Below are 16,519 nucleotides of genomic sequence, written 5' to 3' on the forward strand. Positions count from 1 at the left end.
TTAAAGCAAATGACCAGTGCTGGTTGGGGAAAGTCTGAAGGAATATTTGAAGACTGAAGGCTTGGGTGTTTTGGTTTTGTGGGGGGTTTAACCCAGCAGCTGAGCATTGTCATGACTGCCCTGGGGGAAAAGTTTCAAACTCTGATGAGCATCTTAGAAACATAGAACCATAGAATTGTTAGGGTTGGAAGGGACCTCAAGGATAATCTAGTTTCAACCCCCCTGCCATGGACACCTCACACTAGATCAGGCTGCCCAGAGCCACATCCCGCCTGGCCTTAAAAACCCCCAGGGATGAGGCTTCCACTACCTCCCTGGGCAACCTGTTCCAGTGTCTCACTACCCTCGTGGTGTAAAACTTCTTCCTAACACCCAGTCTGAATCTACCCACTTCTAGTTTTGCTCTGATGAATTTTGGATGATCCCAGAGCAGCCATGCTAAAAATGTGCAGGATGGATACCAAGCTGTGTTTTTTCTGCGGTGTGGACTTCCAAAGATCTGGGCACTATGATGGTGAAATCACACCAATTTAAATGAAGGGAGTGGATGAAATGGATGTTTAAAGGCACATTTCTCCTAGTCAGCTGAGCAGTGACTGAGCTTTTCAACGAACTCCTTCAAGATAAGCACAAACAAAATCAATCCCACACATCTATGACAGAGGAAACCATTTGTACCTGTAATTTGAAGTTTGAGGCAGAGGACAAATTAAGCTTCCCCCCCCTTTTTTTTTTTCCCAAATTCCTGTGATTATCTCTATTTTTTTTTTTTTTTGGCATGCCTGTTATAGAAGATGGCTGAATATCTCTCTTGCTTTTTCTCGGTGTGCCCTGAGACAGTATTGGTAGATATTTGCAAAATATTAACAGGTCTGTCTCCCACCCAAGAAAATGTGCCAAGACTTTCTCAGTTATGGATTCCAACACTGCCTACAAAAATTCTTGCCATTTATTGTGTGGAGGTGCCAACCCTGCTTTGGTGTGAAGTTTCTCAGGAGGCAAAGGTGATTAAGTAGTTTCTGCTCTTTCCTCACAGTCCTTTGTAGATCACTAAGTGGCCCAGGAAAGACAAGAAGAGGCTGTGCATGCTTGCTGGGAGCTTGCCTGATTTCAGCACAGTCTGAGGGGACCTGCATCTCTCAGGGGCAATGTTGGGGTGTCTCTGTTAATTAGACATGGTTAATAACAATGTGCTGCTCTTTCTGGATTGCCTTGTGCATGCATTTTGTAAACTTGGTGTGACTTTAGGGCTCGTTTCCACCAGCTGAGGGGCAGAGATACAAATGGGGAAGGATGGTCTTGAAAGCAAAAAGGATGGAGCCTACCCTTAACAGGGATAAAGCTGGAGTATGGGTGACACCAAACTTCTCAAGCATTGGTCTTTGCCTCCCTAATTTGCAGTAGTGTGGCTGAGAGGGATATATGGGATTTTAAATTTTGCCTTCTCACTTTTTTTTGCAAACTAAGGAGTGACTCTTTTGGCTCCTGCCTTCTTCTTACTGAAGTTTTCCTGTGAGGTGATGTTCACAGGGAGGCACAGCTCCGCTCTGCCTACTCTCAAGTGGGAGCAGAGATCAAATCAGGAGGACTGGAACTCTTGGCAGTGATTTGTATCTCATAAATATTATGATATCACAGTATGGCATCTAGTGCATATTCTGCTGCTTTCTTAAATGGAACATGGGGAAAGAGGTTTTCTTTTTAAAAATTCTTGCTTTTTCTGCTGCTTTTGATTTGAGCTCTCTTTAGTACTGAAGTGTGGGGAAGAGTGGGGGGGGAAAGGAATCCTCCAAAGAAAAAAAAAAGAATAATTTCTTAATGTCCCTCAGCAAGTAGAGATAAGGCTGACCAAACCCGTGCTGACAGCAGGCTCTGCTTTCTTTCCACAGTCTCCATTGAAGATATTCGGGATGTGAGGTCAGGCCATAAAACAGAAGGTATGGAAAAATACGCCAAGGATGTCCCGGAGTATCGCTGCTTTTCCATCATTTTCAAAGACCATCGGAAAAACCTGGACCTCATTGCAAGTTCAGAGGAGGATGCCAACCACTGGATCTCCGGCCTTGCAAAAATCATAGCCCACAGCAACTCCATGAACCAGAAACAGAAACTCCAACAGTATCCTTTGCCTTGTAACATGCCTAGTGCCAGACAAAGATGCACTTGTCTTTCTCTGGGGGTGGAGGCAGTAGAATAACCTTCCTCTTTTCCTACTGGCCCAGGGCACTGGCTTTTCTCTCACACTGATGCTGCACCCAGGCAAACTCCCTGGTCTCCAATGCTTTTCTCCCCTGTTTTGCAGTGATGCCAGCAGGAGTGGGTTCAGGCTTCACATTGGTGGTTAAGCAAAGAATTGCCTCTTTCAGGGAGCTCCAGATAAAACAATCATTATTTTTTATATTCTTCAGGGGTCTATTTCACTTGTATTGCACTAAACTCCAGGACAGGCACTTCTTGGCAAGGCATGAAAAGCCCATACTGTTTATCATGTTTCTCAGTAATACAAGACAAGCAAACTGATTCTCCTCTTCTCACTGCCAAATTCACTCTGGGCTAGCTCCAACGACTTTAGTGAAATTACTTCTTTTTTGCCTCAGCATGGGAGGAAGTTTTGCCCTGAAAGAACTTGCAATTGCTCTAGTGACAATAAAGACATCAAGAAGGAAAAGCAGCAGAGCAGGAAAGGAGAGTGAGTTGGTTGTGAAGTGGAGAGTGAGTTAGTTATTGGGTGAGATCCTGGCTCTGCTGAACACACAGGGAATTTTCCCCAGGACTGTGTTTCACTCAGTAAGTTGCTTTGTGACCGCAGGTCTCACATCTATATATAAAAAAGCATATCTGCAGGTGCCATGTTTGATGGAATTTCTGCAGTCTGAGGCCCTGACCATGACATATGAACCTGTTGGCTGATTTCACCCTGGTTTGACAGAACTCCAGTAGTTGTAAAATACTAAGTTCCTTTAAGCTCCACAAAGATAGGCAATCAGCTCCCAGAGAGGAAGCCAGATAACATCCTCAGTGAGTGAAGGCTGTGTGAGCTTCATGTCTTGTTCAACATCAAAGCATCTCTGCCAAGGAGGGGAGATGCAAAATCCTCAGCTGGGGAAAATCCACAAAGCTGGAGTCTGAGCAGACAACAGGGAGTCATGCCCTCAGTGAAGGCTTCACTCCATGTGGGTTCCCTGCTGGGTAATAATGTACTGATGGTGAAGGAGACAGCACATAAATGCTGAGCTTTCATCAGGCTTCACTCTTCTGTGGGTTCTCTACAGTCTAATAAGCACTTGCACAATGATAGTCCTGTTCATTTAAAGGAATCAAACTTCATTAGTTCTGATGTGCTAGGATTCTGTGTTTATCTCCTGCACTGTGAGTATTTTTGGGAAGGTTTCTGAAGCTCCAGGCTGTAAGGTCATTCCTCAGCTGTGTCAGCAGTTGTGCGTCCGTGGTGGTAGGGAGCAGTCCTTAAACAAGTTGAAATCTTGAAAAGTTGGTGCTGGTGGAAATGTTGAACCTTGGCAGTTTTCCTTTCAAATATGAAGGCTGCCCCCACTCCACAGTGTGTGGGGGAAAGTCTGGGCTACACAAAGTTGTCCCTGGAGTATGTCAACTTGAATATATTGCTGTAAAGCTTCCCCATAAGAAGAGATGAGATTGCTAAGGCAGGGGGGGGGGATAACAATGACATTTGGAAGGGAATAGGCTGTAAATTTCCAGTGTGGAAAAGTGCCTCTCTCTCTTTGGAAAGCAGAACTGAAGTTAAATAGGGTGGGTAGGCAAGCCATATTTCTGGAAGAGTAATTACCATGTGGTGCTGGCTTCCAATCTGGGATTGTCTCAGGCTGTTTAGTGTAACCTGGAATTAAAGAACAGCATGATTTCTCATTTGAAATTTGATGATGTTTAATTAAAGCCTGGGATTTTAAATTTAGTCTGTCCTGGCAGCGTGGGCTTACTCAGATCTTCCTTAAACCTCAGAAGTGTTCTCTGCATCTGTTTGCACAGAAGGGGAAGAGTCAGTAGAGGAGGAGAAGTGTTGAGTCCCCTGCCTGTCCCCTGTGACTGGAGAACTGCCTTACAGGGTACCTTTTCCAGCCTCCAAAACCTTCCAAAGCAAGTAAGGAATGAGCAGGATTTTGAAAACAAAACCCTTGCTAGTTTCAGATGAGGCTTATTCAGTTTATAAGACAATGGAGCTGCCTGTGGTAGCAAGGAATTCAGTGTAGTGTCTCAGGTGTGCTTTCCAGTCCTATATTCCTACACAGCCAAAACTCCCACCTGCTTGCAGAGTACTCCTGATGTTCTTATACATTGAGTACTGTTTTATGAAGCATTAGGTACAACTCTGCAACAAGCTGGCATAGGTTATCTAGCAAATATTGCAGGTATGTGTTTAGGGAAGCCTTCAGACACAGGGGACATTCCATGTGAGTACTGTGGCACTGCCTGCTTCCACTCTGGGATTTCTGTATGAGCTTTTCTTCTGGTTGGAAAGGACTTACCAGAAGTTTTGCAGAATTTCTGTTCTGAGCACATGTGTGGGCTATCTGCCAGATAGTTTCAGTCATCTCTCTTTGGTTCCTGATAGAAAGCTGGGAGCCCTGAAGCTGGCAGATCTTTTAAAAACAGGAGGCAGAAGGCAGGCTCTCCGGATGTACAGCACTGGGAACAGCTTTTTCCTAGTCTACCCAGGCCCAAATGTGCACTTAAAGTGAAAGGAAGACCCTCAACCAGGGCTGCACAATGGTGTCTGTATCAGATGAGAAGAATTCCAGCTGAAGTGCTTAGCTCACCCAGCTCCTCTAAGCTCTCCCCTACCTGAAGGGATCTAGGTGCCTGGGGAGTTTGGGTGTTTTGAGGACTGGACACTGCTGTTTGCTGAAGCAGCAGGCTGAGGCCTCAGCTGTCTATAGTCTCCTTTTTCTCTCTTTGCTGCTTGCCCTTGTGGTGAGAGGGCCCACTGTGTGCCTGTGCTCTTTGTGGGCTCTCTGATTTCCCTCACACATTGCTCATCCTGCCAGGGAGGGGTATTACAGGACAGCATCCTCCATTCAGAGGCAGGACACAGGCATACTCTTTTGCAGATGCTTTTACTGCCTTCCAGAGTTGACTTTGGTTACATGCATGACATCTAGGTGCTTATGACCAGTGGATAGGACTGTAAACTTTTAAAAAGAAAAGGTGTTTGGTGTTTGTTTTTTTTTTTTAATGGTTGGAGCAAAAAGAGCAGTTCCTCCACACAGTTAGATGTCATCTAACCCTGCTGCCCACCTTTGGCTGTGACAGGCTGGATTTCCTCTTGACTCAGTCGGGTTGCATATTATTCCTGCCTGTTATTTTTAGGGAAGACTGTGAAGGGGAGCTGAGGTGTGGGGGTTGAGTATGAATGGGTAGCACTGCCAGTGGCACCATATTGATATTCTAGGCAAATGTTCTTTAGAACACAACTGGAGGAGGGAGTGTTCTCCACCCTGGAGTGGAAGGTCTTGTGCTCTCAGCAAAGCATCCTCTGACCATGGGAGCTTCATGACTCACACTTGGTGTTCTGGAAAGAATTGGTCCAAGCAAGACCCTAGTTTAGGACCCTGGAGCATCGCTGGGAGATGGGGAAATTCAGCCTCTCTTTATTTTTGTTTCCAAGTCTAAAGAAGGGGAATATTAATATTACCAGGCTAAGACGGATGCAGCATGAGATCATTGCTTAGCACCTGCCAACATTTTTAAAGAGAGAAAGTTCAGCTTTCCATGAGACAAACAATACTTACAAACAGTTTACACATATCTCCATAGTTTGGAAATATTTGAATGTGGTGGTAGCTGTGATGAATACTCTATTTTAGGGTTATGTCTACAGCCTCTAATGCTGTTAGATAATGCCCTTTTTGGGGTTACAAAAATTAATGCTTCGTTTGGAGCATCTCTCTTCAGTGTTCACCTTGAGATACTGAATATTGACCAAAAGCATAAAATGAGTTTACCAAGCTCCACTTGGGAGCTTTTCATTCTTCCTCTATCCCCTTTTAACAATCTGGAGCAGAATGTACTTTCTGTCATAAAAGAGATATCAAACTGTTTCTGGCTGTAGCCAGAAACTCCTACAGAGCAAAGTGAGCTGATCCAGCCTTGGCCAGATGGTGATAAGGTCCTCTGGGGTCACAATCTCTTGTATTACAACGCATTTTGCTTCTGCCAAAGCACCATTTTGCTCTTTCAGAGCAGAAGGTGAGATGATGTAAGCTGTTCAGTTATAGTATGCTGATTTACAGCAGCTGGAGAGGTAGTTCAGAGTCTTTAGAAGAGATTTCCCCCCTGCCATGGACAGCAGAAGGGTGGTATTTAGGCTGAGCACTGGCCTGGAAAGATTTCCTTACATCATCCTGCAGCTGGATTCACACCTGCCTGAGGAAAGCTGATAAAAACAAAGACAACAAGATGAGCTTGAAAGAGCTCAAGGACTTCCTGAAAGAAGTGAACATTGAAGTAGATGACTATCATGCCAAGAAGATTTTCCAGGTAATGAGAGCAAGCAGATAAAGTGTTTGCTATTGACTGAGGTCAAGGTCTCCTACAGGTTTCAGTTTTGGTTGGACACCTTAGCTAAAGTGAACTCCCAGCATCTTTTCTCATGCCAAAGTAGGACTCTCAGGTTTTGGTGTTCAGCAGATTTCCACTAACAACTAAGGCCAGTACAATGCTTTTGAGGAGGGTTTGTTAAGGTCTTTACCACAGGTGCTTAATTTTGCCAGGAATCAGAGAAGATTAGGTACAAACATAGATAATGTGAGAAAAAGAAAAAGAGTGACATTCAAGTTGAGTCCTAAGTGTTTCAAGAGTTCTGCGTGCCACAACCACAAGTCAATGCCTGAGTCTGGCTGAAACTGGTTAGGTTACAGTCATGAATCCAGATCCTCACCTCTCAGAGGAAGAGGGTGCCAAGTGACAGGCATAAGGAAAGCACAAATTAGGGAGAAACCTCCCAGATTCCTGATGGGTATGTAGCATTGCACCCATGCCTGGACCAGTCTTGTTGATGTAATAGCCCAAGGCATGGGGCTGAGCTGATCAGGGACATACATGTCTGAATTCTCAGGATTCAGCTTGCTCTCTGAGCCTATCTGAAGATAAGGAAAGGATGAAAAATTCTCAATTGTTAAGCTTTTGGTTTTCCTCTGAAGAAGCCTTCCTGTTTGAGGTGAGATAAAGCATCTGGATAATTTCCAAACTTCCAGCCTGTCTGAAGCAGGATTTCAATTGATGGGTGGGCAGTTTCAGAAATGCTTTTTCTGATCAGTGGTAAATGTGTGTGAGTTTGGGCAGCAGGCAGTTAGTTCTCCTGCTCCTTCCTGTAGGCAGATAGCAGGGAAGGCTGATGAGATCTCACTAGGACATTCCCCCAAAGGAGGTACAAATTTCCTAACTCTTGCTTTGTGGAGGTGTCTCTCTCTCTGGTACCTCTGCAAGGATTGAGGGGAAGGTCATCAGCAGATCTTAAAGAATTCCTTCTTGCAAAGTCTTCCAGACATCCTGGCTGCTCTGCCTGGTAGATTCTGTTCTTTATTCCCTGCTCAGGAAGATCCAGAAAAAATATCAGCATGGCTGAGATAGCTCTGATTGAGTTAGATGTCTCCAGTGCAGACAGCTACATTGGAAGCAGTCAACAACACTTAAACTTTCTTTGCAGTCTGTGTAGGTCAAGCTAATCATGGAGACTGGGGTGTGATTCACCTCATCCTACAGAACACATGTGAATCACTGTCTACATCTTCGAACTTCAAACATCTGACAAGGCACTCTTATTTCAGAGGCGCAATCTCTTCATCCAATGAACCTCTTCTGCTATTGAAATAGTTACAAGGGACCTATAGGAATGGAAACTTGAAATACAATTATCTCTCTTTTTTTTTTTTTTTTTTTTTTTAGCTCAAGGACTCTAAGTAATGACTAAACCTTAATTCTCCCCATCTAAGTGCTGGCAGCTAGTTGAGGTACCCTCATTAGGCATGTAATTGTTATAAGTTTCCTCTATAGCCACTTGAAAGAGAGGTTCTTCATATCTCTTGTGGGCTGAATTGCCTCCAGGAAGAGCCTGTCTTGCTCCTACAGCAATGACATTTCCACCTTACATACTGCCTAAATTAAGATGGACTGAGAGGCATTACAACATATTAAAAGGGTAATCCTTTCTGTCTTTGTGAGGTTTTTCTTCGTTTAGTCAGAGGATGGAAGAGTGGCCAAGGATTCAAGAGAGAGCTACAGGGCATCTTCTCACATTATTTTGGCTTTTTGTCACATCACTCTGTGTCCACATCTAGGTTTTAGACATATGCAATGTAACCAGGAACTGCAAAGCTCCTCTTAATTGCTCACTTCGTTTCAATCTGAATGTTCATTCTGGTGTATCCGAAAGGTTCTGACTTTTTGTGGCAGGCCGAGGCTCATTCAAGACTCATGGTTCATGATCCATACAAGTGAGAAATGACACACAGGATTTGGGGTTGAGAGTCCCTTTGTAATTTGGAGCTCTAATAGCCTGAGCAGAAGGAGCTCATTTTTATACTGTGCATCTGTTCTGTCCTGCAATATAAACATCGATGCCAACGCTATTGTCCTGTTTCCATAACAGCCTTTAATGAGCAAACTTCCCAAGACACATCACTTAGAATGCCAGTTTTCTCAAAAAAAAAAAAAAAATCATGTCATTTTCCCTGTCATGTCTTAAAGAAAAGAGTGTCTGCCATTCATGGCATCCCTGCAGTCTCCTCCAGTTGGTTTCCCTCTTTATATTCACTTTCCTGTTGCTAAGCAGCATGTTGAGCTTAGCTTGCAAGATCTGCAAGGCCTTCCCCTTGGTCTTATTGGGTGTGAGCCTGGGTCTGGACTGCTCAAGCCTAGTTTGAAGGTTGTAGTAGTGAGCATTTCACAGGTTGTCCAGTCCCTGAGCTTTTGTCCAGCAGATTCTGAAATCAGGACTGGCTGAACTGTTTGCTGTGGGTGCTGTTTGTGAACTGCTATGCATCATGATCATCTTGTCTGATTTAGATGTACCACAAACTGCTGGTGAAGGACTCTGGTGAAGAATTTGTAGGAAAAGAAAGTCCCTCATTATCACCTTGCTTGGGGGTGCTGTTAAAGCCACTGTGGCCGTCACTAAGACCATTGGCAGAGCTAGGCTGAGATTAGTATGATAACTGGTTAAAGTGAGACAGGAATGTTGGCCATAAACCCCAGGACAATAGCTCTGTCTGTCATAAGAGATCAAGGATCAAAAGCAATTCAATCCCTCTTACAAGTTACCATCTGTCAGCTGAGTTATAGTAACTCACAGCAACCTCTGCATTGTGAGGGTGGAGTGAAATGCACCACAGCCTCTTCTGAGTGGCTTGGAGCACAGTTTCCATTCCAGGTTCAGGCCTGGAGAAGAGAGAGAATTTTTTAGGCCAAAGACAAAGTAAGGCAAGCCATGGCCTGCAGGGGTTTTGGCATCCATGCTAGAAATGGGATTTTTCAGACTTACCCCAAATGTGAAATGTGAATGGGCTGTCCTAAGTGAGGACACTACTGTATAGGGTCTGTTTGCTTGCTTTAGATACTGGGAGAGAGGGAATCATCATCATCATCATAAGGCATTAACTAGAAATGGGTTGATTGCTGACATCTACAGGGAGAAATACTTGAAAGTGATACAGTGCTCCCTGCCATAAGTGATCCCTCTGAAACAGGCTCTTACTTTCCCTTGCAGCTTGTTTTGCTCTGTTCATGTCTTATGCAGAGCTTTACACCTGACAAATAGTTGTGCACCTCCTCATGAAGGATTCTGCTAGGAGCAAACAGTGATGTTCGTATCAGGGTTTGCCACAGAACATTTGTAATTTCTGATGAGAAATTGAACGCAGGAATATTTCAGATGAATACAGACTTTGTATTGGGTATCTTAAATTCCTTATCTTTTGTGCTCAGCCAAGTCCTCAACTTGAGCCTCAATTTGACTCAAGTCCTCAGAGTTGTTATCAAGTGGGGAAGTTCAAAGCAGAGAGGAACATAGGGGCATGAAGAATTTGAATTACAGCTCCTTTAGAAGATGTTACTTGGTGATTTTTGAACGATAATAGAAAAATTTAATGGAAAGAGGGTTTTGTTTTTAATTTAGTACCTAAACATGCATATATTTAGATTTTTTTGAGGTCAGTTTTGATGCCATCTTTGCAACCAGCCCTACTCTGAACCTTGACAGGCTCTTGAGGCCCAAGCTCAGACCCACTAAGATCAAGGGGAAGGCCTTTTTCACTTTACTCACTGGATTTTGGGCCACAGTCTCTATTAATAGTTTGAGATTCATTGTGTTAATTGTTTCCCTTGATTTGTACTTAGATTGTCCTGAGCTGTCCTTCTAACTTACAGTTTGCACAGTACACAGTGCAATGGAATTCGAGGCCACAGCACACTGATAATAAGAGGAAATAATAATAATAATTGTAACTGTTATATGGCTCTTGGCCTTGTCAATGAGAACCATTGTCATTGACCAAGTGCTTCTCATTCACAGGCCAGTAACTGTTTCCAATTATTTTGTGTTCTGCGTTGTGTAGCCCTGGTGCAGATTACGGCTGGCATATGCCAGAAGGAAAGAAGGTTTTCACTCCTTCTCCCCTCTACGTTTACAGCACTGTGACAAGTCCAAAACAGAGGCTCTGGAGGATGATGAGATAGAGGAATTTTACAAGATACTGACAGAGAGGAAGGAAATAGACAAGATCTTCCAAAAGTACTCAGATGCAGAAGGGTTCATGTCCTGCCAAAATCTGGTGAGGTTCCTCTATGAGACACAGCAAGAAGAAGATGCTGTTGTTGCTGCCCCTGCCTTAATCCAGCGATATGAGCCCAATGAAAGAGGTAGGTTGAATACACTGGCTGGTTTCTCTCAGAATCCTGCTTTCTTGATGAATTATTAATTGCTTTGCTGATGCTTTCTCCTGCCAGCCATGTGTGTCATCTCTTCCTCACAGCTGCTTCTAAACCACCAGTCTTACAGGGGAAGATTAGCAGCTCTAGGAGAGGAGGGCACAGGAGAGCCTGGGAAATACTTCTCTTCAGGACTGGCTTGGGTACCCTGAGCAGCTGGAGAGGGGTTGATAGAGAGTTGGCTAGAGTGTGATGAAATTCCTGAGGGAAAGGCTCTGATGGCTTATTCAATTGCCAAGCCCTCAGATGGCTTTTCAAGGTTAAGAATGTAGCAATATTTCTGTTCTCCAGAAACAGGAATGGAAGCACATGTTTTTGAAAGCTGTTGAGAGATGAGGTCTCTTAAGTAGAGAGTCAAGAAGGTGACAGGTGTTTAGGAAAGCAATCACAGAACTGTCTTTCTGCTCAGAAATTAAATGCCAGTCTGTAGCACCTTGAGGAACATGTTCAAGACATGAACACAGGACCATAGGTTGGTTTTGCACTCTCTCAGTACACCTTCAAGAGAGAGACTGTTCTTTGCAGACTTGGGGATTAGACTGAGATCTAGCTCAGTCCCTCAAGATGACGGGAGCCTAATTTCTCCACAAAATTGCATTGTTCTGCATTTACAATTTGGAAATCAATATATCCATTGGATAATCTAGGCAGGATTTATCTGACTGTCTAGGCATCTGACAGCTGCTGCCTGTTGGCATAAAAGAAGCTTGAATTGCTCTAATGTGGATCTCTAGAGATAGGTGAGGTAAGTGCTGTCTTTGACACTTTAAAGGCCAGTAATTGTCATAAAAAGCCATGCTTGTGAGGGAGTTTTAAAAGCCTTTTCAGACAGATGAAGCTGTCATCATGATCTGAACAATGTCAATATCTTTGCTATGAGTTGAATGCCTAGGGAGCAGGTCTTGCTTTTGAGATCCTCTGGAGAGCAGCAGGCATTGTGGTGGAGATGATGAGTCAACCCTGAGGTGTCAGATTTTTAGTCTGGCTTTTCTGTCTGTTTATCTGACAGCCAAGAGGGGCAATGCTATGACCAAGGATGGTTTCCTGATGTACCTGCTGTCTGATGATGGGAATATATTCAACTCCTCCCACCGTAAGGTTTACCAGGACATGACTCAACCTCTCAGTCACTACTGGGTGTCATCCTCACACAATACCTATCTTATGGAAGACCAGCTCACAGGTCCAAGCAGCACAGAAGCCTATATCAGGTAATGTATTGTGTGTGTTTATGTGTTTATGTGTCTGTGAGAGGTTGACCTCTTATAGAAAATACAGGGTGCATCTGTACTGCTAGATGCAAGAGGTCCAAAAGGTAATTTCCCATCCCAAGAGCAGGTAATGTGGACTGGCCCATGTTCACAGCAGGGTGAGCTGTTTCTACAGCAGGTCTTCTCACAGCACTTTGACCTAGCTCTCTGCTGGGCCCCATATGGCATCCACCTGACTGTAGGATGTGTAATCACGACATTTAGGAGTAGTTTAAAGGATCTGCAGTCATGTGAAGGCTGGACTGCAGCCCTCTAGCATAGTGTTTTCAAAGCATGATGCTAAACAGGTAGGCTGCATTGCCCAGAATGTGGCATGAGGTGTGCAAGGAGCCTACAAGATTTCTGGGATAGAGCTTCAGGACTGTATAGGGGCTGGAAGGAGCCAAAATGATGCATACTGTCATGATGTTTATGACCTGTATTGCCTTGTGGGACTAGCCCCTGGCATGGACTGTCTCTAGAACTATGACAGGGTTTATTTTGGAGAGACCTTCTTGGAGTGGTCCAAAAAACCACAAAAAACAAAAACCCCAAACTAATGAAGCAGTGCAGGTGATCAGGAAACTTAGGCCTGGTCCTTCTTTAGCAGCTCAGATGCTCCCACAGCATTCCTGAACAGAATAATAAGTGTTGCTTTGCTTCTGACTTTAACAACAACTGCTGTCTGATGCCTCATGGCCAGATGTCTGCATCTGGCCTTTTCAAACTTGCACAGCAGTCTCACATTATTTCTGCTCTGACCTGCACTCTTATCAAACGAGACTGTTTCCTTATCAGCAGCCAGTGACTGCAGTTCTGTCTATGTTCATTACTTATCTGATTCTCAAGGAACAATGACTGTCTGGAGTCACCAGCTCAAAAGAGTAGAAAGTGAAAGGTGATTTTCAACAGCTGTGTGGATTTCTCTTGCAGTGTCTTAAAAGTACAGAGTTTTGTTGTAAAAACACTCATCTTGTAATTCTGGAACAGGTTACCCAGAGAAGTTGTGGATGCCTTACCCCTGGAAATGTTCAAGGCCAGGTTGGGTGGAGCTTTGAGCAACCTGGTCTTGGTGGAAGATGTCTCTGCCCATGGCAGGGGGTCAGATCTAGAGGATCTTTCACATTCCTTCCAACCTGAACTAGTCAATGATTCTGTGGTTCTTACTGTCACAAGTTAAAGGAGTTGTATTATCTGAATTGTATAGGGACTTAACTGTAAAAGAGACAAAACCACCTCCTAGACAGGTAAGTCTGTACAGGGGGAGCCTACATTTGAAAGTAAATTGAAATGGAAGTATGGATATGTAGAGGAGGGAGTTTCAAGGGGAAATCAGTCAGTAGACTCAGTTTTGGAAACTGGCCCTTAGCAGTCTCCCCAGCTCCTGTAGAGTTCTCACAGCTCCCTCCCTGACAGCTCTGAGGATTCAACTCTCTTGTCTTAGCAGATCTAGATGAAGAAATCACATCATCCAGGCTTTGCAACTTGACTTCCAAGGCTGATTGTCTTACTGCCTTTCTTCCAGTGTCTCCACCCTTGATTTTCTCTTTTCTTTGGGAAAAGATGTGGGGAACAGTTGTGACTGTGCTTTCTCATCTGGCATTCACTATGTCTTCTTGTTTGGATATTTCTTACCTTGAACTTCCACTTCCTCCTTTCTCAGATCCCACTGTGCTTTCCTTGGTCAACCTTGAGCTCTCTTTGCTGACTGAGCTCTCCTGATCCCATCCTTTCTCCATCTGCTTTCCTGTTTTACCAAGTTCCTCTTTTCTCCCTCGTTCCCTAAACTTCCTCTGAGCCTTCCCAGGCAATAGCTCTGTCAGATGCACCTCCATTTTAGATGGAGCAGAAGACTTAGAAGCCAACCAGGTCCCTTCTTTGTTTCCAGAGCCCTCACCAAAGGCTGCCGCTGTGTGGAACTGGATTGTTGGGATGGCCCTAACTCAGAGCCTGTCATTTATCATGGCTACACTCTCACCTCCAAGATCCTCTTCAGTGATGTCATTAAGGCCATCAAGAACTATGCATTCAAAGTAAGGATGAGGGACTATCTAAGATTTCTCATATTGCAGAATCCAAGGTTGATAGTAGGGCTCTGCCCTCCCAGCAGAGAGTATAAACAATGAAGACTTCACCCTAGCATTTCTCATGGGTACAAGATGTGTTCTTCTGTCTGGGCATCCATCTTCTGCTTTCTGCAGGGATCTAGTCCTGGGAGTTGCTGTACAGGCAGAGCACCATCTGAGGATGAGTTTGAAGCTGTACCAGAACAGCTGCATCCTGGACCCCACTGCAATAAGAATAATGCCCAATATCTTGAGCATAGCTGGGGGGAAACATGAAGAAGTCCATGGTCTGTGAGGCTTTGATGTCTCAGGGTCCATTCCTGATTTAGAGGAATCCATATACATGTGTTTTGGAGGGACTGATGTAAAGGGCTGTTTCTTTTCTGCTTTAAAAGAAATGAGCAGGTCTGGATCCTCCAAACAACAATGCAGGGCCAGCAGCCTCTAAAAGACCTTGGGCCATCCAGACTCATCCGGCTGTGTGCTATTTTCCTGCAGTGCACTTGAGCACTAGTAACAAGTTTCCTTTGGGGCTATAAAGCAGTGACAATAACAATGCCTTCAGCCCAAGGATTTGAGAGAACTCAGTGATGTCAAAGCTTTCCTTCCCAGTCCTTCATCTAAGGTAGGAAGATGCTCTGACCTACAGTGCAAGTAGAGAATGGAAGCATAGGGAGCTTCATTGAAGTGCTCTAGCAAGTCTGTGGGAGGCATCCTGATCCATTGTGGTGCCCTGTCCATTAATCATCATCTCTGGAAGACATCAGCAGAGATCTGAGTAGCTACAGTTAAATCTGCTCGTTTTAGCAGGATACTAAACCATTTCCAGAGAAAACAGCACTGGGATTTGTATCAATTCCTACAAACTGGTGAAATTGCACAATTCACTCATAATGTATGCTTGCTGTCTTGTTCTAGACCTCACCATACCCTGTCATTATCTCCCTGGAGAACCACTGCAGTGTGGACCAGCAGAAGGTCATGGCTCATCACATGACCACAATCCTTCAGGACATGCTCTTGGTTGTCCCAGTCGATGGAAACAAATCCCAGTTCCCCTCCCCAGAGGTAAGCAAGACCACTCCAGCACTTTCTACCTTCTAAGGGTGAGCAAGAAAGAGGTCTGTCTTCTTGCTGGGTGCCCAGTAGTGAACAATATGCCTAAGGACTGGTGGGAACAGCCCTTGCTGGGGAACAGACATTGTCTGTGGAGTAAGAATCAAAAGTAACTAGAAGCAGCCTGTGCACATCAAGCACAGAATGACCTGTTGCTTCTTCTTTGTTGTCTAAGGTCTCAGAGGAGACATTTCTGCAAGGCTGAGGACATTCTTGATCCGTTTACCAAGGCCAGGAAATGTCCTTCAGCCCATGAGGACATTGATTTTCTGGCTTGTCCCAGAGAAGCTGAATCCTGAGGGTCTGTCTTGTGTCTGGCCCCCACACCCCAAAGTCCTCTGAAGCACTGTTAGGTTGCTGCACATGCAGGGAAGATCAGCCCCATGAGGAGTGACTATAAGGTGTCTCTGTGGTTTTAATCCAGCAAGACTGAACACTGCTTAATTCCATGGGAGGGGAGATACTTTGCCCTATGCTGAGGGATGTAGCATATGCTCCTCTCCTCCTTTAATGCCTTTGGTGCTCTACTGTGGAGATCCAGATTGCTGATTAGGAAGTGGTGAGGGCTGGAAGGACGACTGTGATTGCTTGCCCCTCAAAGATCACGAGGAAAACCAGCACAGGTAGCCTAAAACTGTGTCAAGCACCAAGTGTCCTCCCACTGAGAATGGCCTGGGGTAGCCACTGAGAACGAACTGGGATGGTGGAGATGGAGATGTCTGTGGAGGATGAGGGGATTGTGCTGGTTTGAGGCCAGCCAGAACATCTCTTGCCCCGAAAGGGACAAAAGAATGACACACGCAAATGGATTGGAGAGTGATGGAAAGTTTAAATGGAAAAGTGATTGGTGAAAATACAGAAAAGAACATCCTAAAGCATACAGAGTTCCCTACATAGTACCCAGAGGTTTCCCAATCCTTCCCTCCTCCCACCTGAGGGTCTACCCAAAACCCCCAGGGCTCTTTCTTCCCCCCCGTTTCTCCCGCTGCTAGGCAAGTCTCAGGCTGGCCAGGTCTGAGACTGTCCCCCACCTCCATTCTCCTCCTGGCATTAGGCCTAGTCAGGCCTAAGAGGCCTTGAGGATACTCCCCCGGCATTACCCGATAAGAGAGGACATCTCCCGTGGGA

General features: G+C 44.8%; 1 protein-coding gene across 2 annotated transcripts in view; it reads left to right on the plus strand.

Annotated features, from left to right (window-relative positions):
- The window catches only part of PLCD1 (phospholipase C delta 1), a 55,119-nt gene that overhangs the window by 24,274 nt on the left and 14,326 nt on the right, over positions 1 to 16,519 (plus strand). For both annotated transcript variants that reach the window (XM_054390206.1, XM_054390205.1), the window contains exons 3-8: positions 1,890 to 2,118; positions 6,384 to 6,513; positions 10,662 to 10,890; positions 11,969 to 12,170; positions 14,098 to 14,242; positions 15,194 to 15,343. In XM_054390206.1, coding sequence (XP_054246181.1) covers positions 1,890 to 2,118; positions 6,384 to 6,513; positions 10,662 to 10,890; positions 11,969 to 12,170; positions 14,098 to 14,242; positions 15,194 to 15,343 — 1,085 coding nt within the window. The remainder of the gene's footprint in view (positions 1 to 1,889; positions 2,119 to 6,383; positions 6,514 to 10,661; positions 10,891 to 11,968; positions 12,171 to 14,097; positions 14,243 to 15,193; positions 15,344 to 16,519) is intronic.

This window comes from Indicator indicator, chromosome 20 (assembly GCF_027791375.1).
Source record: "Indicator indicator isolate 239-I01 chromosome 20, UM_Iind_1.1, whole genome shotgun sequence".
In the NCBI taxonomy this organism is placed as follows: Eukaryota; Metazoa; Chordata; class Aves; order Piciformes; family Indicatoridae; genus Indicator; species Indicator indicator.